We start from the raw sequence: 24137 nt of genomic DNA, 5'->3' as shown, positions 1-24137 counted from the left end.
CCAGTGTTTCTAAATATAAAAACTACAACAGAAAAGACATTTGACAAGACGTGTGATCGTAAAGAATAAAAGTGGTAGCAAAGGTAAGATCTCACAAAGGAGTCCAATTAAAAGACTGGAATTGACTTTGAAAGACCAAATGATGGATTACAGATACAAAGGAAGGTAAAAAGAATAGAGTTGGATTCTGCTCTTTAACAAAAGGCTCACAGCTAAAAAGCACATCCAAGTCAAGAACACAGGGCGGGGGGGGAGGGTAGAGGGAAATATAAATTCATACTGACAGGAGGAAAATTCAAAATTAATGTTAGAAAGAATAGTGGAAGCTTGGAACCAACTTCCAGTGGAGGTAGTGGGTCGATCATCGGTAACTGAGTTTAAGCATTCATGGGATAAGCACATATCAATTATCTGACAAAAATTAAAAATAAATTAAAATTAATAAAATATAAAAATAATAATTGAAATAAATAAATTGAAAACAAAAAAACTCTCAATGGTCAGACTTGATGGATCACTAGATTTTTTTTCTGTCTGTGTTTTCTTCTATGTTTCTAATAGCCAACTCGGGGAATATCTAGATTTGAGGGGTCCTTGGTGTTCTCTGAACTTGGTTGTAGACATTTCATTATACAAACTATGTAACATCATCAGTGTTAATTTGGGTAATGAAACGTCTGCAAGTAAACAACCAACACCAAGGACCCCGCATTTCAACTCCAAGCTACAAATATTCTCCTTTATTGATACCTAAATTTATTTTATGATTGTTTGCAGCCCAGATTCACTTGTTTGAGGTCGCAGCTATAGAAATTAATTAATTTAAATAAATAAATAAAATCCAAACTGCAAAATATGATTGGTGACTTCTAAAAAATAGATGATCTCACTAAATCTGTGAAAGTACATGCATATATGGGTAATATGGTCACTTGAGAGACATAAGGTAAAAGAATTCAAAGACCCCTAGTTATAGGAGATGTTACACTTTGGAAGAAACAGCGTTAGAAGATCAAAATACAAGTTTCATCTGGAACTGATGGCAAACATTTCTTCCCAATACAGGTCTCTCAGTTGTTGAGTTTTAAGGGTGTAATTCAATAAAAACCTAAAGTTTTCTTTACAATTCTAAAAACTGTAAATATATTACTGTGCAAATGCTGATTATTTTAAGATGCAGTTGTCTGACCTTTCCTGAAAAAAACAAACTGGTGCCAAGCATATTTAAGTCATAATGTATATTTTAGAGGGGGAAGAGAGTAAGAATATTTTGGTCTGATTTTTAACTAGTTTTAAGAAAGTATTTGTACAGGAAAAACACTGTAATCCCAGAAGAGGAGGGTATATTTTACACCTTGCTGGTTGGTACAGTGCTACTGTTTTGTGATAAAATCTACTATTTTTTAGGCAACTCTATTTTCTTTCTGTAACTTCTATCTAAATAAAGCCACTGGATTGGGTTGATGTATCCAGATGCATTTCATATCAAATTTATGTGAAGCATAGGAATAAATAAATCATGGATGATCTCTGAGCTTATTTGTTTGCAAACTTTTGTTAGCCGAGTCGGTAACATCTTCAATGCTAGAAGGGTTGCTCTCTATTTATACACAGTAGAAGATATTAGGTACTTGGGTAACCAAATGTCTGTAAACAACAACCAAACTCAGTGAGCACCAAGGTCTCCATAATTCAATCTGAGCTACATATATTAACATATATTGGTAATTAAATCACTGCCTATAATGAATATGAATTGGACAGGGCTAAATGAGGCAAAATTCAGTCAATATACAGAGATTCTCAGTTAATGAACAAGTGGTATTGAAAAGTTAAGGTTACTATTAAACCTGGCCTTGTGCTCTGTGGTTTTGGCTTAATATAATCAGAGATCATTTAGCATGATTTTATTCCTTGTTTCTAATTATATAAAGTTTGCTTTGAACTTTGGAAAGCTAGTTTGTACAGCTGTTTTATTTTAACTAATTGGGGGTTTCAATGAAAAACACTATTTTAATTACCATCTTGAGCTATCCTAAATTTAGCTTACAAATATATATAATTGTTATCCCAGTTTATTCAAAAAAAAACTTTGAAAGCATTATCACCGAAGGCCAATGTGATAAAACTAATGAAAGAATGAACAATGTGTATAATCTTCCTTACTTTCACTCTGTAAAATATGCTTAATTTTTCTAAATACAGTGGTAGGTTTATTTTAAAGAGATTAGGCTTAAACATAAATTATGACTGTATGAGAACTATGATGGAACCAACTATTGAGAAGAACAACACAGCCACACTCAGTTCTTCAGCCAGAAGTTTCATTGTATCTCTTATTAAAACATCAAGTATTTTAAAATATATAATTTCTAAATCACGCTAAATCCCACAATGGAAGAGTGGATGGTAAAGGTGATAGAGTTAGCAGATATGGTGAGAGTGTTTTAATCAAAGAGAGGAATTTATCGAGTTTCATTTCTATTTGAAACTACTTCTGGAGTTTTTGTTCAAAACTAGACAAATGAACCTTTAATTTCAGGTTTTGAAAATTAGAATAATTTTGTAATTATAGAAATGGATTGAAACATTGCAAAATGTAAAAGGTTGAGGTTACATTTTTTTTATTTTACTGCACTGAAAAACATCAGAAGTCATTTTTTTCTTTAGTTTCTCTTTTTCTTTTAGTTTCTACCTTTTGTTTTTTTCTGTATTTTTATTTTATAATGAAACAATAAAAAGAATACTTAATTTTAAATGCAGTGCCCAAGAATACATAAAAGACAAAAATGAATCCACTATTGTGCTATTCAAAATTCTGGACTGAAAACACTGTACAAATTTAATATTCATCCGCTCTTTCACCTCAAGAAATATATTAACTGATTTTATAGCACTCTTCTTTTTTTGTCCAAAAAGACAAAAATATTTCCATGAGCATGAGCAACATTTCTAGAGCAGGTAAACAAGAAAATGTACATGAAACATTTGAGTATATCCTCTACAGAAAAGGGACTAAAGTTAAAATATCAGTCTCAATATACCCTGCTAGATAACTTGCGTATAATTGAGAGAAGGAAACTGTGAAAACTGAATGAATACACATTACTGTTATTAGAAACAAATACAACTAAATCATATGTGAGTGCCAACATAGGGAAAGAAGAACAAGCAATCATCATAGCACATTTTAAAACAAAATCTGAAGAAGCAATGTACATAATTCTGAAAAAAGGAATAGCTTTGTAGGGACATATAATTAATGCATGTTTAAACTATTGAATTAATAATATGCTCAAAGCACTGAGAGGTCTCCTCAATTTTTAAAACATGCAAACTGGAAAGTCCAAGAAATAAATGCAATTATATTTTGTAATAAATATATTCTACTTTAAATTCCAAATATTTCAATATAAAGTCCTTCACAAAAATGTCTGGCTACCCAAAATCACATTGTTTTATTAACTTTCCAGAATAAATTCGGTACATTTTCAAAACAGTATCTTAAAAATTGAAAAGCTCAGAGTTTTTAATTACTCCTCTTTTCCATTGCAGCTTCTTATTTGATATAATATGCGATTTCATAGGATTCCTTCTTCCATAAGGAGTTTCAGGAAGCCATAGTGAAAACATTCAAAATTTTTGAATGTTGCTCCTGGACACCTAGGAAATATGTCCTTGCACAGCCACTTTCCAAATCAGTCATATGCGTTTCAGAAAAGACATAGATATTTCAAAAGGAAGTTAGTGTATTTCACAAGATTTACATAGCTCCAGGGCTTTTTTTCTCATAGAACACCCAGAGCGGAGTTCCGGCACCTTTTTGGGATGGAACCTTGTAGGGTAGAAGGCGGGTTGTATGACGTGTGTGAGTTCCGGCACCTTTTTTTTTTTTTTTTTTTTTAGAAAAAAAGCACTGCATAGCCCTAAAGGTAGACTCCAGAAATATATTTCAGTAATGGACTGCAAAAGAAAATAAGGAGAATGCCTACCTATTGTGTTAGCGAAGATTAAATTTCCTGGATTTGCATAAGAAGTCTGTCGAACACTTACCGATGCCAAGTCATCTCGGCTGCAATCCAACGCGGCGATCATCACTTGCTCATATATTATCCAAACTAAATAATACAAAATATTGTGAAGCATAGAATTGTTTTTTCCACATACCTGCTATTCAGCTCATAGCAAACTGTAGGAAATATTGCTTTTTATAAGGTTAGTATACTTAATCTTACGGAAACCAATCACACTAGTGCTAAACCTGAATATTTGGATAAATTCCTTGTGTGTCTAACCACACTTGGCCAAATAAGTGAAGCATAATAAATAAATAAAGTATAAGTACTTTCTAAACATGTTTTAACGTCATTGCCCATGTATTTTTATCCACTGGTTTATTTCAAAAGCTGAATTGAAAAAGCAACATGGGATATCAAATCAACTATGGAATGATTCAGAAATGCCCAGCCTCAAAAAAACAGTCTGTGGTTTTGGCAAATAATAGTTTTCAGAAAAAACTTTGCTGATATAGGTGCAATGTTGTTCTTTTATTTCCTTTAAATAATGTTTTTATAAAATCCCTAAGTTGCTGTATTTATTGAATTCTAAAGTTCATGGAAGATGCTCCAAAGAGAAATCTTGCTCTAAAGAATTAAAAAATGCTATCAGTCATAGAATTATTCATCCTGGGCTATGGAAGTTAATGAAAATCCATGTTGATACTGCATTCCTTCTTTTTCATATATTTACTATTCAGATTATACCCCTTGACTAAAAATAACCCAATCTGATAAACTGAATATCTTTCAACTCCCATGAAAATTCAGGGCGTTCAGCTTCCATTAAGAAAAGAAAAAAAGATCACAGATAAGTACATATCTGCAATAGCTTTTACATTTCTCTTGTGTAAAACCTGAAAGGATTCTGAGAATAGATGAACTTTCTAAGTAAAATAAAAATGCTTTCTGAGTAGTAAAGTATAAGCTATTAATGCAGACTATAAAAGGTATGACAGCAAGAAATGACAATTCATTTACTGCAACCTCTGGAAGAATGAAATATACCACAAATGAATTAAAACAAAATACTGTTGTTTGTAATCGAAGTAATGTTGTGTTATCTAAATTCATGAATGTTATTAAGATGTTACTGTAAATTCATAGAGTAATTCACCAAAAAAGGATCAATGAGTATATTCAACTATTCTGATAAGACGATCACTCTTTCCAACATAATCAATTCCACACAAGTTCATTATTCACTTATTCTTGTGAAGGAAAAAAGGATTTCACTACTCATGGTTACTTCTAGTAATATCCTAGAACAAAAGTTTTTTGATTTAGCATTTAATGAATCTGCTTCACAAAACTACTTTTTGTTGAATTTAAGTATTACTAAGATCAAGACTTTCTAAAATTAAATAAGGAATATTCTTGATCTTTGAGACCTCTGCCAAAAATAAATTGCTCATATTGAATGAATTAGGTTAACTGAATTATAAAAAAATAAAGATAAAATAAATTAATTAAAATCAAATCTTTTTTTTTACTCCCTTCCTGTCTACATAGGAATCTTAATCAACCCTGTACACTCGGATGCTTTACACTGCACTGCATACATTGCTCCGTTAAAACATCCTTTTCAACGATTCCCTTCTAGTATAAAATACGGAATGCCAAGTTTCTTTCTGGGAAGAATTTGTATTGTGAACTGCCCAATTTTATTGTAAAAGCAACCTTCATACTGACTTCCCGTCGCTGAATTAGCTTTAATTTTCAATAATAAACTTCTCTATTTCAAATCCCTAAACGTTTGACTAGTTGAAATTTGTTTAATGTTTTTTGGAAGGGGTGGGGAAAGATATTTCCCAAAGCTATGAATAGAGAGTAACTTAATCTGTTGTAGCTACAAACTCCTAGCCACACACTATATTTGTAAAAATCAGAAGACTAGGAATACTGGGCGATTTTAAGCTTACAAAGTTTATGCACATACTGTATATCAATATGGCACCAAAAAGTTAAGTAAAACAGATGGCATGATGGAGAAATCAACTGTCTACTAACTGTAACTAACCCAGATTGGATCTTGTATATTAATTATTTTACCTGATATTTTAATATAAATCCATATATCTGAATTTGTTGGCCTTTATTACAAAGTACAAATTTTAACTGGATACTAATAAAACATAGAACACAACATATACAACTGCACATCAGAAAAATTAACTAATAAAGAGAAGTAAAATAGTTTTGACCTACTGTCATCACCAAGCTTAGCTCCATATTCATTAATTAACTCTTCTCCAACTTCAACAATTTGCTCACTGTTCCGATTGTTTTCCTCTCTCCATTTTCTCATTTTGTCTCGCATCTCTGAAAGAAACAAAATAACAATTAGAAGAGAATAACAATAGTATTCAATATTTCTATTGTTTTCTATTATTTCTGTTGTTTCTATTGTTCTATTATTATTATTTCAATATCTCATTTAAACAAATAATCATTGCTGGATTATGGCTTTCATATGAACACATATGTATAATTCTCTTTCTCGTGTTATTCTCACACTGCCTTTCAACAAAAATTAAAATTGGAAACTTACTGCTATCGTTCAGCATACTTCTACTTTTTTGGAATGACTAAACCTATAGAGTATAAAACTCCAAATTGATTTTTAATTACTACCCTCTTTATGCCAAAATACATAGCAATACAAAAACATCATACAGAAATGAAACTGCAAATTTCTAAATATTATCTTACTATTTAGAAACAATCTAATTGCTATTTTATGACTATTATTCTTTCAACTCTCCAAGGAGTATTTGTTGCAATTAATAATTATTCTGGGAACCATTTCTTGCGGATGTGAACCATAGTCTTCTGATTAAAATGAGCTTACTCTGAATGCCGAACAGTTTTATTTTAAAATGACAATATTCAATTATAGGATAAAAGACAACACTATCACACATCCCATTTATACTTCTGAGAATTCTCAGATTGTTTTCAGAACTCTCTAAAGAATAAATTATTAAATGGTTAACTGATAGAATTTTCTTATTTTAATAAAACCAATAAAACTGTAATATTAACTCATAAAGGTATATTTCTTACTATTTCCTAAATCAAAATATAAGCATAGGAGAAAAATATTACTATTAAAATTAATAAAGCAACATATATGTATACACTTTATATTTTAAAAATATTAATTTTTCTTAATTAACAAGGTATCCTAATACGTGAAAAAGAGCAGGAACAAGATTTCTTTCTACAGTTTATTTTTTTAAAGTTTATCCTAGATGTGGCTCTAATAAAAGTAAATGTCAAGAATAATATAGCTAAATAATATAAAACTTTAAAGCTTAAAAACATCAAAGTATAGACTAGATCATGAAGGCTTTCCACAGTTTCTTAAAATCACTATGCACTGCAGAGTCCTCTGAAGATTTGTTTTAGACTAGCAATTTTATGATTAAAAAAATCAGTACTTACTAAAGAAAACATCAATTATTATTGGTGCTGTTATTATTAATACATGCAAAAGACTTGCAGAATTATTTTACCTGATATTTAATATGAAATACATATCTCTGAATTAGTTGGTTAATTTTAGGTTAAATAAACCTCTTTCTACAATCTGTTCCTATTCCACCCCTCCCTCTCCCACATAAAAAAAAATCTCAGTATGTTGGAAACATACTGCATTTTATTTTAAAAATCAACAAAACCAATGTATATTATGTTTCATGTGCCTGAGTAGAGCTAAATGGTTCCTGACTCAAGTTGATCCCTGGAAATTAAAAAATGGACATAAACAATCTGAGTAAATATTGTATCTATTACTGAGACTGAGATTAAAATATTAAAAGCTGTGTTCATGAATTTACTTCACCACTAGTAGAATATCTATTATGTAAGACTAATTCCAATCCAAAAAAAAAATCTATGTCAGAGTATACTACAGGATTTCAAATACAGAGAAAAAAAGGAGACAATCCAGTTTTGTCATCTGATAATTATCTTTTAAAAGAACACGAGTAATAGTACAGTTTTCAAAGAGCATTATTCCCAGCAGTATGACAAATATCGCTGCCTAAGATAAGTTAAAGGACCAGATTTTAAAATACATAGAGAACAGGAAGAACTCTTTTCCACTGTACATGGCTCTCTATTACCAAATTAGATACAACGCTCATCATTGTTGCAAGTCTTTCAAAATTATTGGAAATATTAAGAATTACTTTTAAAAGTGAGATTACAAGATAACATACTTCAATCAAAGCATGTAAAAGTTTTTTCACAGCTAGAATTACTTTAATAAATTTAATTCTTTCAAAAATGGAAATGAGAGCTATAGCACCTGATTGTAAAAATTACACCTACTGATATATTCTTAAATTTGTAATAACATGGTGGAATAGAAATACCATATGGTAGCTTGATTTATGATTATGACCATTGTAAAACAATTATAAAATCAAGACACATGGTGTCCCATTTTATATCCACAATGACGCATAACCACAATTCTCAGCTCAATTATGGTTGAGAGTCCAGGACCACCTGTATAGTTTTCTTCACACATTATTTCTGAGTGTTTTTAGTTATGTTTTTGTTCATTGTATATTTAAATAAGCTTTTAAAAAGAAAGATTATCCTCTGAGTTTTATTTTAATATTTTCATTATGGTTCTGTCTTTATTCAGTAATGTACAATACACATTCATGGTAGGATAGTAATCAACCATCAGATTCAAGCTGATAATTTTATCTCCTTTACAGAATTTCTCATTTATAACTATATTTGTATTATACCTCTATTTTAAATGTGTGACTATGAACACTGAAACAAAAATGTGAAATTCCAGAAAAATGAAGGCTAAGTAAAGCTAAATATTCTTTTATACTTAGCCACATATGGATATTAGTTTGGATACTCTCTTAAGACTCACTAAAAAGGGGGGACGTTGGCATTACAAAATGACATTTGGTAAAGAGGCACCTCCTGTAAATTTCATTTATGAAAAATGCCTCCTTTTCTCTTCAGACTCCCTGTACCACTCAGAAAGGTCCTAATCCTAAAAAGAATATGTTTGTTTGAAAAGTACTTTCACTTTCTCCTGATCTTAAATATTGGGATAATCTAATATTTCTTAAGGTTTTTTTTAATTTAAAAGTATGATGTATGAGTGTAACAGTTTAAGGCTTTTCCTCTGTATAATAGGATTCGCTTCGGGTAATAATTTAAACCTGAATTAAATTAATTTAATTTAAAAACGATAGAGATGATCAGAAAAAGTTGCACCAGTCTTTGGATGTTCTCTCTACCTTCTTTATGAGGGTAGACAAGTATATGTTTCCTCTCAAATTTTAAAATAACATGACATTCTAATCCTGCGTCCCTCTTCATGAATTGAAATTAGTTATAACATGATCCAGAAGCAAGGATGGTATTGGTTTCTTCCAATTAATCAGTTGTATTAACACATTATGCTCTGCTATAAGGTATTAAGGTTTCTTAAGTTACATCAGCTGGATTTAGACATGCTAAATATAGCCAAATGAGCTACATTGTTTCAGTAGTCCATATAGTTCTGAAACTCTGTATTATTATTAGAGACAGATCTGATTTATACATTGAATCAAATCATATGGTTTATAAACTCACCTGCTTTAATTGTAAAACATAATTTATGGTTTGGCCTGATATATGAACTCAGCAAATTGTTAATGTTAAGGCATCAAAACAATTCAAGGCTGAGAGGGACCAGATTTCCTAAGACTAGTTTGAAATGAGGCCTGAATATCTGAAATTACTTACTCCCTCTCCCTCACCTCCATGTGTTTATTCACTAATCCCATGCCTTTCATTAATCTTGTGACATTTTGTTGTGCAAATATATGAATGACACATTTTCACTAAAAATAAATGGGAACCTGAATTAATATTAAGCAGTATCAGTCATAGTAAATTCAAAAATGTTTCTAGTTCTGAATATGCCCTATATAATTCTTAGTAAACCCAGCACTAAGTTTGAAAATGGTCAATCCTACTCAGAGCATTTTGTTGTTGGAAAGAGAGGAAGAAGTAAATGTAGTGAATTTGTAAGACTGTAGTAAACCTTAATTTAATGGATTTCAGATACAAAAGATAAAATCTGCCTGGACTCCGTATCCTTCTGCCCCTGCATAAAATCTTACCTGCCATTTTACATATGTGTAAAATATGCTTGCATAAAATCTCTGTTGAATTTAACAAATATTGTGCTTAATGGAAACTGCCTCCCCTATTTTCTATAAACCATCTCCTATAAACTCTGATCTCCCCTTAAATTTAGGCAAAGATGGATAGGTGAAGGATTATCTCACTTCTATGCACTTCTATACCCTCTCTCTGGTGCTGCAGCTCATTGGGACACACCCCTGCTAGTCCAACCTAATCCACTGTTGGACAATGTTGTGGGGTTTTGTGATTACATGCGTCTGATATACGAGATAGGTTCAAATATATGTTATTAACATGGGAAATCCATATAGAAATAACGAAGTTCAAGGATCATATAAGTTGATACTGTTATCTACACAGAATTGTTGATTAATTTATCTTAATAGAGTTAGTCTTTCCTATCCTGTTTTTATGGTTTTTTGATGTATAATTACATGTATAGCAGTAATAAATAATACCTGTAGGAGATGACCAGGCTGAGCCCAAGGAAGGGGTCAAACGCATCCTCAGTCTTACATCCCTTCATGCCCAGAAGAGATCTAAGTCAAGCCTTGAATTTCATTATCTCTTACCTATTTGCTTTGACTGTTAGGAGTTCAGATTCTTGTAGAGAATATGAACTTGCAATAAACCTTTATATTTTTAATTGCCTGGACTTCCTGATTTTCCCGCGCTTAACACTATCTATATTTGCATACACCCACACACACACACACACACACACACACACACACACACACGTGTATGTATACATATACACCCACACACATTTTTTTCCCTCTCTCAATTGTGTCCAATTTTTGGAGACTGTTTGGATAAGTCTCTAAGGTTTTCTTGGCAAGGTTGTTCAGAAATGGTTTGCCTTTATTTCCTTCCTGGGGCTAAGAGAAAACAACTAGCCCAAAGTCACCCAGCTGGCTTCAATAGCTAAGGCAGGGCTAGAAACAGTTTCTTGGTTTCTAGCCTGATGCCTTGCTCTAATATATATAAATATATAATTATAGGAATATATATTATATGGATATAATACATAAAATATATACAAATCTTAAAATCATATTTACACATGGCTAACTCAAATAAATGGAAAAAAGATTACAGTTTGCTTTATTTCTTGAAGAAAACATGGTAAGAAACTGAATAAGTGGAACAGCAATATACATCAAATAGATCTGACAAGAAACACATGAGTTAATTCTACATTATTTTAAGGCTACATTAACACAATCTTGCAAGTCTGAAAGTACAAATCTCATGCTGTTTCTTTTTACCACCTGATAAATTAGGGCAGATTAGTACTATTATTATCTTTCTTTGCACATTATTCAGCTGCAGGCTCCCATTGCTCTATCTGATCACCCCCTAGGTAGCATCTCTTCCCCTCATCTCTCAAGGTCATTCCCACATACCATTACAAATATAAAGTGGAAGAATCTGGTTAATTTATGGTCAACTCAAAGTTACTAGCTCACAACATTTTTTTATCATGCCTGTATTATTTTTATATATAACTCAAGGCAGTGAACATACCTTTCTATTTCCTCACAACAGCAAACCTGTGAAGGGATTGGGGCTAAGAGACAGTGACTGGCCCAAAGTCACCCAGCCAACTTTCATGCTAAAGGCCAAACTAGAACTTACAGTCTCCTGGCATCTAGTCTGGTGCTTTAACTAATAGACCAACCTGGTTCAATATAATAATGAAATTTAATTTAATAATTACAGTTAAAACACCTATCTACTGCACCTATATTAGCTATCTATTATCCCGGACAAACTCACATAATTCATGATCCTAGGCCAAAGCAAGCCCAAAATAACAATAAAAAGACAATACCCTAAAGCTAAAATGTCCCATATTTTTAGAGGTGGTTTACCTCCAGGTAAATAGGCAAAAGTATTTTGCTATCAATGTCTTCCTCTGTCTCACAGGAAACAGTTATGCAAACCGTATTTAGTCACTTTTATTTAATTAACCTCAAAGGGCTGTTGCGAAGATAACAGGTGCTGTTCATGGACTCTTTGGAGAAATATGAAAGTCAGCCATTTCTTTAGGAAGTGCTGCGGCATTTCCATTGTAAAGATTGTATAAGTATTTATACCATAGGAACTGAATTTGAAACTATTTTTTCCCACTCTTAAGAGACTAATAGCTTAGAATCAATACATCTGTAATAAATAAATTCGCCTACTAACTATCCTAAATTCAGAAGAAGTACTAATAGACCAATAGAAATACTAATAGACTGGTCTGTGCCCAGTTCTGTATATACCCAAACTTATGAATAAATAAAAATCAGTCTTGTGTCCTAAAACTGCATTCCACATAAGATTCAAGGCCTATGTTTGCGCAAAATTATCTGAATAACTTGCTTACATTCATACTTCACAAAGTAGTTGTTCTGAAAGCTTGATCAGTGAAAGGATATCCACATTTCCATCATTTCTTTTTTAATGAGCTTTGGTAAGTATATTAATACATATATAAAAGAAAGAAAAAAGGCAGGCAGCCTATTCACTTTAAGATCCATTCCCTCCACTCTAATTTTACATATTCAAGATCATACTACTTATATTATTGCTTATCCCATAATTGAAAGCAAAGTAAGACAGATTCTGTTCAGAAAACATCTTCACTACATATTATGGGAGTATCACGAATACATTTCTGATTATGTATTATATTTTTGCAATTAACTTTGATTCAGGAAAAGGCTTGGTTTACATATCATGCCAACATTGTGGCTCGCATTAGTGTGCCAACCCAAACAAGTGTCTGTCATTCAAGAAGCCCGGAAAAAACCGACAAAATCTTTCTAGAAGGTGATAGCTTTGAAAAGAAACCTAGAGGGAAAAAAATCTTCAACACAGGAAAACGTGAAATACTTCACCTTCACACTTCAGGTTCTTCGGTGTATAATTTCTTTCCCTTCCATTCTTGGGATGGAAGTCGCCAAGTGTCTCCGGAGGGGATCAAAGTAGGGATTGTTATCTTATATCCGTAACTTCCGAGTGGATCAGACTCTACCACCTTCCTTCTCTTCTAAACAGGACTGTGAAAGGTTATGTATATCTTTGAACACGCTACGATGGGCAAATGAGAAAACGTGAAGGCGATTACAGGGTTAATTGCTCCGAATTATGCGTAAGTTATCTTTGAGAATTGGACCTAGGAAGAATTTCCAAACGACTTCCCTTGCGAGGAGAGAAGTGACGGGGACGAATACAAGCGGCGAACACAAGCCCCTCCGGAGCTACGAACAACTCCTTCACACAATTAAAGAAACATCGTAAGCACCCCATCTCTTTACGTCTCCCCCCTCCTCCCCTCGCTCCACGGCCGCCGGTTTACCTTCCCAAGTCACGTCGTACATCTCAGAGACTCTCGCCATCTTGCCGGGCTCCTCTCCGTTCGCCGAGCGACCGGCTCACGTGATGCCGCTGGAGCCCCGCCCTCAGCTTTCTAGCCCGTGCCTGCAGCGGCGAAAACCATCTGATTGGCTGAGCGCGCGGAGGGTAGGAAGAAGGAGATGAGGCGTTGCAAAACGGCTCGGAGAACTTGCTCGGTCGGTCGAGCGGAGGCGGGGATGGTTCACTGGGTTGGTCTCATTTTACCGACTTCTGAAGGATGGAAGGCTGAGCCGCTCATAATCGAACTCCCGGAGTGAGCAGTGAGTTAACCTGCAGTACTGCATTCTAACCGCTGCTGGTTCAGCAAAGGAGATACCCTTCCCCTGATATAGGATTGGTGGCAGATCCCAGGACACCAGCACATGGAAGGATGACGGGAAGTGCCAACATAGAGTGGGGAAGGAATCAGCTTTTTATCTTCTTTAACCAAAGAAGAGTTGCGTGTCATTGGAAAAGGTTTTTCTGGAGAAGTATCTATAGCAGAATTTTTCAACCGTATTGAACTCAAGATGTCTGGACATTCGGGGAGTTAAAGTCTACACATCTTTAAAGCTGTCAAATTTGAAAGACGCTAGGGCAAGGGTTCCTAGCCTTGGCCACTTTATGACTTGTGGACTTCAACTCCCAGAATTCCTCAGCCAAGGTGGCTGGCTGAGGAATTCTGGGAGTTGAAGCCCACAAGTCATAAAGTGGCCAAGGTTGGGGACCTCTGCACTAGGGTACAGTAAATATGGCTGAATTTCAGGTTTGGGTGAAAGCATTTCTTGGCATAAGTTCAAGAGTCTTCAAACACCTCAGGAATTAAGGCAGATTCCATTTTTCTAAGTCAGAGTGTAGTTTGCTTGGCTTGGGCTTAATGCAAAGTCTGAATCCAGCTACTTATTTTAATCATAGTTAAGGCACACTGTGATTTAACATGGTGCATGAGCCAGACCATTGTGTTTTGTGTAAGGGAGTTGAGTTGTAAGTGGAAACATAATAAACCAGGGAAACACAGCACTGTACATGTATTATATTGCTTCTTCACTCCAAATACCATTCTACCAATAATGTTTTGTTACATAATGAATGTAAACACACAAAACTATGAAAGATGAATACATAAACAGTTTACAACAAATGCTGCCACTCAGATTTAGATTATTTTGATTGCCATACTTGTTTATGCTGCAATAAATAGTCATGCTTTGCCTACACATTCATTTTGTCCTTGGTGAAAGTTTGTAAAGTTTTCAGATTTCACTTTATAATTTTATTATATGGGGCTAGAATATATATTTCTGTTCCAGATTCTGATATTAGCTGCTTCTCTAAAGTATATCACTTTGTTGTCAGTGAACCAATATAGAACTTTGCATATAACACAACACTTTAGAATTTAGAAGCTTTATTTAGCAAGACTCAGAAAATTACCACTTTAGTAGGGAAAGGAATTGGGTTATAACTGAATTAACTATTTTTAATTTCTTTTTATCTCAGAGAATCCAAATGAAACCATAGAATTCATAATTCTTAAAACTGCATTCTTTTAACTAATACTAAAGTCACAGATATTTTAGCATTATTCAGCTACAAGCCAGTAGCAAGGAGAGAAAGGAAAAAATGTGTGAAGTCATGACTTACCTACTATTGGTAGTTGAGTTTATTTCCTGAGCCATATTTTGTTTAGCCATTTTAATTAGTTACAATTGCCTAGATTTGTGTTTAGAGATACCCACTGTTTTACAAACCACAATGGCAGCATGCCAATATAAAACTGATCAGTTTGTTTTATGGGCTTAATGTGGGTTTTTTAAACCTGAAATCACAGCCATTTTGTGCTGCTTCTGTGTATTTTCAAATATGTACACATATACCTTCCTAACTCAAAACATAGCTTAAAGAGATAATCAGCTTGTGACTTCTTGTATATTGGCTGTTTCCATCATAATTAAAGTCCCTCTTTTCCCTTACTTACACAAGGCCTTGTGAGAGAACAGAGACAGATTTTAGTTGGATTCTGCTGAGTGTCTGAAATGTGTCTAAAAGTCAAAGGAAATCCTCAGATGTGTACAATTGTATAACTTAAAGAAAACTCCTAGATCAAATAAGCAGTATATGAAAATCTTATTAATTCCTAATACTGAATTTGCTAGTTAGAATGGTCTCTGTTAAGTCCTTATGAACACTGGACATCTTGTCAAAAGTCCTTTGGAGTACATAGATAATCAATTTAAATAAGTAAATAAATAAATTTAAGTAAATATAAATAAATAAATCTTCAAGAATATGTGCTGTTCTGTAAAGAGTCTCTGGGTTTTATAATATACAGTAACTGTTACTCCTTAGTAGAGTAATTTTTTTTCCAAATATGTCTTGCATTTGTTATCAGCTGTGAAGAAAAAAAGCCAGTGATCTAGAGCAGATGTATATAAACATGTCCACAGAAAATAAATAAACTACAGCATTTGAATAAATCCATGACGAAATAACAACATTAATCTGGGATGCGGATGCCTTATAGAGACATGTTCTTGCACAGTTTGTTGATCAACAAATATTAATATTTATTAGTATAAGTAATAGTAGTATTGTTAATATAAAAATAAGTGTTTGTTACTTTTCATAATGAAATATATTTGTATTAAGCCACTTCCAATGAGCAAATAATGCATAAATAAAAGATCAAATACACATAGTTGATAAAAATATTTAATCATTATTAATCAATTCAAAGAGTAAGACCTAGTTGAAAAGGAAGATTATGGGCACAACTCCCTAGAGATGGTATTCACTAGTTTGGGAGCCTTCTCCCATAAGCATGCCAAAAAATACATCATATCTAACCAAAACCCAGATCAATTTGTTACTAAATTTATAATCACACAATTACAGTGCATTTATGCCACATGCTTAGTCCAATGAAGTTCTCATTCTTTTAATACTCACTATTAATCCCAATAACTGAGCCGAGGTGGCGCAGCAGTTAGAGTGCAGTACTGCAGGCCACTTTAGCTGACTGTGTTCAGCAGGTCAGCGGTCCAAATCTCACCGGCTCAAGGTTGACTCAGCCTTCCATCCTTCCGGGGTAGGTAAAATGAGGACCCAGATTGTTGGGGGCAATGTAAATATATATATACATTGCTTCCTGGTGTACACCACTTAGAGAGTGCTTGCACTTAAAGCGGTATATAAGTTTCATAAATAAATAAATAAATAACTTATAAATCATAATAACTAGGTCTTAAGAGTGCTTTTTCACGAGGCAACTGGATTTTCTTGGCTTTTTCTTTGAAGACATTTCGCTTCTCATCCAAGAAGCTTCTTCACCTCTAACTGGATGTTGGGGAATGGAAGGATTTATATTCCTTGCAAACAGCTGGTCGTTTGCACTAGAGCAGAGGCACAGGTGCCAGAGGCGGCACTCAGAGCCCTCTCTGTGGGTATGCGCGCCGTCGCCCCAGACTAGGCCTTCAGCTGGATTTTATAAAACCTTTTCGCTTTAGGCTTCCACTGCCGTGTACAAAAAAAAGGTCCAATCAATCAGTCAATTTCAACTTCTCGCGGGAAAAAAAAGATCTTGCAAAGTTGGAATTGATTGATTGAACTTTTTAGTCCGACTACATGAACTGCTGTAAGTTGAAGACTACCTGTACTGAATGACCATTAGTACTCATAATGGTGTCAGTTTATCATGTGATCCTTATTATTTTTATTAGATAAATTTATATCCTATTTGACTTCCAGGAATCTAAGATCAATGAAAAGTTTATCTATATTATCACTTACAGCAGCCTTTCTTCAGCCACGTCACAATGAAGGAACTCTTAAGAAAATTACCAGATATTATGGAAGCTCTGCATAAAAATAGCAAAACATTTAAAAACTTCACATCACCATTTACTTCTAACCTACACAATCCATGTTTTACAACAACAGAAATGGGGGCAGGCTGGCAGCTGAATCACAATGCATAAAAATTGCTTTCATTGCAAATGCTCACATTTGCAAAAAAAAAAAATGTCTTTTTATCATGATCTTTTGTGAAAATCTAGGGTTCTATGATATTGTTATTCTACAATCTTATAGGAACTTTATAAAAATGAGGTCATAATACTCTTCATATTTCCTAAAAAGAAGAAGAAGAAGAGTTCAGCTCATAAACTCATGTGAAATTTGCCTCAATTGACTGTTTCTGGATTGGATCCTAGCGTTGATAAAACTCCGGTTCTGATTTCTGCTGGCAAGTTTAATTGCAAGTAGAATGCTATTTTATTTAGGCTGTAAATTAAAAACAGAAAACAGCTATGAGCATTCTTATTTTGTTTTGAGAAATATGACATTATTTTTAACAGAGACATGCCTGGTGTGCTTAAGATATCAAGGCTTATTTAAATAGGCATAGAACAAAGTCTAGTATCTCCAAGGAAAGGATGCTGTTTCTGGAAAACAACAGATGTAGATTCAGATAATTCAGCCCCAAATGATACAGATGTTTTTTGAATGATTTTAAGGCAATACTGTAGAAAATACTGCAAAATAACAAAACTACAGACCACACACATACTCAAAATCCAGAATAGCAATATTATCTTTCTGAGTTGCTTAATATGCAATGAATAAACCATTGTTAGGATCATAAGATATGTGAATCTGGGGATCGTGGAATCTTTAGTTGAAATCCAAATGTTGTACGTGTTTATGTCACCAACAGCTGAGAATGCTTAGTTCAGAGTTGTCATGTATATTAGAAGTGGCAGGAACCACAGGCATCATCTGGAAGTATCCAGCACAAGTTCCAGTAACATATTTAACTAGGCCCTTTGGCAACAATATTATACCTCGAAAAGCTGTTGCATTTGGAATAATTCTTTAAAGACATTATTTGGAGCAAGTGGCCTTAGTAGAAGATGTTTTACCCATAAATAAAATGTTGTTAGTTTATTGAGCAATCTGCAAATAAAAAGGAAGCGAACAAAAAAAAGAAAATAATCACACTTCAGTTGCAATCTGAGGTCTGATCTCTTTTCTTGTTCTTTTAATACAGACATAAAGACACACGCTACACATTCAAGTCAGGCCAGTATTTTCTCTTCATAATGGTCAGCAGTAAAGCACAAGTCAGTAATATTTATTAAGTAAGTTCCCTACGTTGAGTTCTTCATCCTACATATCCCTTCCCAAGCCAGTTGCAGTATTTCACCTGACACAATATGTTCTGAATTCTTCTCCCTTCCTCACAGGATTTTAATTATTCATTAATCTAATTTGCATGGCCACCTATATTTATCCAAGAATCCCTGGGCAGCAAACAAACAAAAATGAAGAATTACATTGAGACTCATTAGGAACCCAAATTGTCAGACACAAGGTTCAGACTCTCTTGGATCACATTTGCCAAATCAATCTCAATCTCATTCTTCCCAGCGCTTGTGAAATGTAGCTCATCTCTTGCTAGGAGTCTCTCATCTTGGAAATGTGTCCAAACTCTATTATCTTGGATTCCATCAAAGTACCCAGTGGCCATTGCCAGTGTTCTCTGTCTTTCTGGACTGTGTCCTTTGACAGAAAGGCACAAAGAAAACACCACTGTGCCCCTAGGTTTTTTTTTAAATCCTTCTGCCAGGTGTTCTAGTATCCTTTTCAGTTTCCTCAGGAATGTATCTGGTTGTGCCATTTGTTCCCATATGGTTCAGTGGAAACAGATATTTAACTGGGCTTAAATGGGAAGTCTTTCTTTTACCACCTAAATATGTGCCCTCTGTTTTTATGAGATGCTGATCAGCTGACATGACCTTGCTTTCTACAGGAATATTTCACCTGGAAACAAGATGCATAGTATTCAGTCAATACCTCAGAAGTAATCAGGCTCAACTGAAGCTTTTTGGGTGGGAGGCAGGGGAAGAAAAATAAATAAAAAATGGGTGGGGGAACCACCAATTAGCAGAAGCCTCTTTTTCTCTTTTTTTAAAAAAGTGATCTGGCAAGCTTCTGCTTAGTTACCTCTCTGGGCCTCATATTTTTTCCTTTTCAACAGAGCTTTTTTTCCCCCTTTCATGGACAATTCCTGCAGATGGGATAAACTGGTAACTTTGTGTTCTGTATTCTCTATACATTTATTTAAACATTGAAGCTGACCCCAGCTTCAGTGTTTTCATGGGCAAACCAAAAGTCTGAGAAATGCTTGGGCCCCAAATCAGGGCCATGGATATTATTAATTAATATCTGAAACCTCTGCATGATATTTAAGAGCCACTTAAATCGAGAACTCGAATTAAAGATTTTTTAATGAATAGAATACCACATTCTTCATACAACCTCATAAAGTCAAGATTACATTAAATATAAATAGCACTTTTTTACTTCTTTTTAAAAAAGATGCAGTGATTATGATGAGAAAGCAATGTTTATTGGCAACCCATTAACCAATGTAAAACAAAGAAGGATCTTTTACACAGCTAATGTCCTGATAGTTAGTAAAATGTATTTTCTCAACAATTAGATTTGCCTGAATTATTTTGCTGGATCAAGGAAATATATTTGAATTGGTTATTAAAAGTCATTAACAATTAGTGTGTCTTCTGGTTCAGAATTAGGTTCTGAAATATGCACACAAGGAATACATCACTTTGAATCCTTGAGCACATTTACAATAGTAATTCATTTTTAGTATTTGTTAGATATCCAGTTTCAGCCTTAATGTATTATACTACCACTATTAAATCTCTCAGATCTGTGTTTGCATAACTCACTTGTCCATGACCTGCATGTTTAGAAAGTGGCATAACAAGCCAAATAAATGAATAAATGCAATATATTTATATTTTATGTTTTCTTAATTTAATAAATTTAATAATGATAAAAACAAAATAAATTAGACAATTAAAATGTTCAGAAAATCTATCTATAATTAAAAAGAAAAAGATTTGTTTGGGAAAGTGAAAGACTAGGTTGTAATCCAAAAAGTATTTTTAGGTAGGGAAGGAAATTAACATGTAATCTTACATTATAATGAAAATGTATGAGTCATGATTAATAAAGAGGGCTAAATGAGGGTGTTTATCCATAAAGGAATAAAGGGTGCATAGTTATAAGTGTGCAAAGGATAATTGCAAATGTCAAAATCTTTTCAATTACAGTGGTGGAATGTATGATATTGATTATAATCCTATCAAGCTGTGGTTAATAGAGTTGCAATTATCTCCAGTAAATACATATTCTGTAATAATAGCTTAGTGTTCAAAACCAAAATGAAATAGCCACAATTAAACCACAGTCTTTCTGGAAACCATGTAATATTTGGGTGTCCAGTAGGACATGGACCACCCAATCTGTAATTGACTGTTGTTTTTCCAAGTTAAACTCTACCAGTTTCCAATTGAATAAAACTCTGGATATCTTAAATCTCAGGACATAACTATACATAAAGTATAATATTATTTTAAGCAGAAAAGTAGAAAATTCAAATCCTGATTGTTTCAATTTTATAATATATATGTATTATTAATTCTGGAATAGTAATACAGCTGGTCCAAAATTGTCTATTTAGCCTCAGTTTCACATTTGATTTATAAGAGGCAGTTTGTAAAAGATAGATAATTGATCCTGTGAAGCCAAGGATTTTTTTATTTCTTTTATAATAAGGCATTTATGAAGTTACATAGCATAAGAAGACGGATGGAGAGAAACACCCTCTATAAAAATACAACCCAAGATCTTTTATGAAAGATGAGTAGTATCAGATGCAAAATAAATAATAGGAATGACTCCTTCACAAACCATACAATTATCCCATGGAATTTATTACTGTAAGATTGGCTGCCTCTGTTGACAGTTTTTAACAGGCAGAATGCAAGAATTCATGGCAGGTAAGACTGTTTTTACATTATCATGGATGCATTTATTTTAAACATTCTGCCCTTAGAAACAGAGATTTCCCATAGAGGGTTATAACACTCCATAATCACAATTATTATTATTGTTATAAAAATCTAAAAACAATAATCATAGTATAATCTATTTAAAAATCTATGTTCAAAATATAGCAACAGATGTAGAAGACTCAATACATCTAAAAAAAACCCACTGGGTTTGTCAACTGGAGCCATATCTCAGAGAAAAAGATGCTGCTAATAACTTTGAAAATAAACACTTTGCCAGATATATTGACCAAAGCCTTCATTTTGTTATAAGGTAATCATTACCATCATCATCATCCACCAACCATGATCATAATATCAATATCTGTCTGTCCCAGGTCTGCGAGAAGGACTCGATAACTGGATAAAAATGTCAAATCCAGTCTGAACATCTGGCTGACTGTACAACAAAAACCATAATAATTGCAATATCTGCAAGAAATACCAGCAAGCCATGGGACCATAAAATAAAGTCATAGAAAATGACAAAGTCAAAGTGCTCTGTAACTTTAGAATTCAAACAGATAGGCACCTGCCACGTAACACCCTTGGCTTAACAATCATCAATAAGAAAGACAAAAAAGTCTAGATAGTGGACATGGCAATACCTGGAGACAACAGAACAGAAGAGAAAGAGTTGGAGAAGATAATACAAAGAGAAGTAGAAAGATTGTGTCAAATGAAAGCAAAGATAGTAATAGGCATTGTGAATGCAATGCCAAAACATAGGGAACACCACTCGAACATCCTCACATTGACAAAATCATCATCAGTCAATTGCAAAAGGCAATTTTACTTGGAGCAGCTTACATTATGTGACAATACTTTCAATATTATTAAAAAAAACAACACCTGCCTATCCCAGGTCCTTGGGAAGAACTCAATAGGTAAATAAAAATGCCAAATTCACCTTAAGTATCTGGCTGGCTGTGCAACAACTATAAAATAATGACCGCTTTAAAACTAATTCTTCAGATATCTGGACAAGAAAATACAAGGGCAAATATTGCAATATAAAAAACTTTAAAATTGTCTTGGTTAGGAAGAATTACAGGAATTAAAATGAATGTTCTGTCAAGCCTTAATTTTCTGACCAAATGATTCTAATCATCATAATCATCACTGCACAACAACTACAACAACAACAAAAACAACAACTATTATTATTATTATTATTATTATTATTATTATTATTATTATTCAATTGCAAAAGGCAGCTTTACTGGGAACAACTTCCATCCTGCAATGATATCTGTAACATCCAGATCTGCTTATCCCAGATCTTTGGTAAAACTCAATAGGTAGACAAAAATGCCAAATCCAGTCTGAACATCTGGCTGACTGTGTGATTGTGATGATGATGATGATATTATAATTATTATTTATGTGCTGCTCAACTCTCAACCATTCTGGGAGGTTAAAAATTAAAAACAATATATTAAGTAAGTGGCAAGTAACAAAATGTGTACATTACAATAAAAACGAGAATTATATATATTATAGGATTTGGTCTGGCAGCTCTAAATTTCAATAGTGTTTCAGCTAGTTCTTCTTGTAGCTCAAGATAGGGTCATTAGCCCATTTAGGCTTGGTGCCTTACCAATTTTAATTTTCTTTATTGCTTCTTTAATCTCTTTGGCTGTTATAAATTTGCTTAATATTTGGTTATGTTTTTCAATGAATTCTTTAGGCTCTGAGTTTTTAAATATATGTTTTCAAATTTTCTTTGTCAATTTTGTGCCTGGATTATAATTCTTTAAATATTTTTGCAAGCTCCTCTGTAATTTCCCATTTAGTTTATGACAGTTTATACTCTTTCTCTATTGCTGTTTCTTTTTTCTAATCTAATCTGAGATGCCAGACATTTCCTGGTTTCTTTGTATTTTCAAAATGATTTTGTATGACATATTTTATCTTTTTGTGAAATTCTGACATTTCCAATAAATCTAATAGTTGTTTCTGTATTTAACTCTTTCAGTGATTGGTTTTATAAATCTGTTTTAATTCCTGTATTTTCTCTTCTAATTATGATTTCTGTTATGTCCCGAGCCTTTGCAAACGGCTCGGGCGTTTGTAGGCAGTCCCGGGCAGGTGCAAAGCTGCCCGGGACCAGACAGGCTGTCGCCAGCGCCGTGCGCATGCGCGGGTGCTGGCGCGGGAAAAGTAACCCATTTACCCGGGAGTTGCCTATATAAGAGGCTGCGAGGCGTTTGGGCGAAGCTGAAGCCATCTTCCTGTAAGCTGAACGCTGAATAAATGAAACTGAGAACTCCAGCTGCTTCTCGTGTCTGTTTTCCCGCCACGGACTCAACACTGGCGACGAAGGTGGGATGCCTTGCACTACCTGGAAAGGAAAAAGTGTAAGCTTACCCAAGGAGTCCTGAGCGGCGGAAGAGGAACGGCGTCGACTCGGCAGCTGCCCGCCAATCCGGTGCGCATTCGGGGGTAGGCTGGCTGATAGACCCGTCTCCTGAAGATCCGAAGATGGCGAAAATCGGAAGGCTTTCGGAATTCGACGTCTCACATCCAGAGCGGTGGGAGTCCTACGTATCCAGAATGGAGAACTACTTCAAGGCAAACCAAGTGAGGGAAG

General features: G+C 33.8%; 1 protein-coding gene across 5 annotated transcripts in view; it reads right to left on the bottom strand.

The window, feature by feature from the left end:
- EMC2 (ER membrane protein complex subunit 2) overlaps window positions 1–13740 on the bottom strand; it is a 37185-nt gene extending 23445 nt beyond the window's left edge. For 2 of the 5 annotated variants that reach the window (XM_039329524.1, XM_039329523.1), the window contains exons 1-3: window positions 13588–13627; window positions 6264–6377; window positions 4054–4118 (exon numbers count right to left, since the gene is read on the bottom strand). In XM_039329524.1, coding sequence (XP_039185458.1) covers window positions 4054–4118; window positions 6264–6377; window positions 13588–13627 — 219 coding nt within the window. Of the gene's footprint in view, window positions 1–4053; window positions 4119–6263; window positions 6378–13126; window positions 13320–13587 lie in introns of all 5 variants that reach the window. The other 3 variants (XM_039329525.1, XM_039329526.1, XM_039329527.1) reach the window with 3 other exon arrangements.
- Between the last annotated feature and the right edge of the window lie 10397 nt (window positions 13741–24137).

This window comes from Crotalus tigris, unplaced genomic scaffold (genome assembly GCF_016545835.1).
Source record: "Crotalus tigris isolate CLP2741 ecotype Arizona unplaced genomic scaffold, ASM1654583v1 scf7180000024399.229188, whole genome shotgun sequence".
Classification (NCBI taxonomy): domain Eukaryota; kingdom Metazoa; phylum Chordata; class Lepidosauria; order Squamata; family Viperidae; genus Crotalus; species Crotalus tigris.
This window is presented reverse-complemented; position numbering and strand designations above follow the sequence as displayed.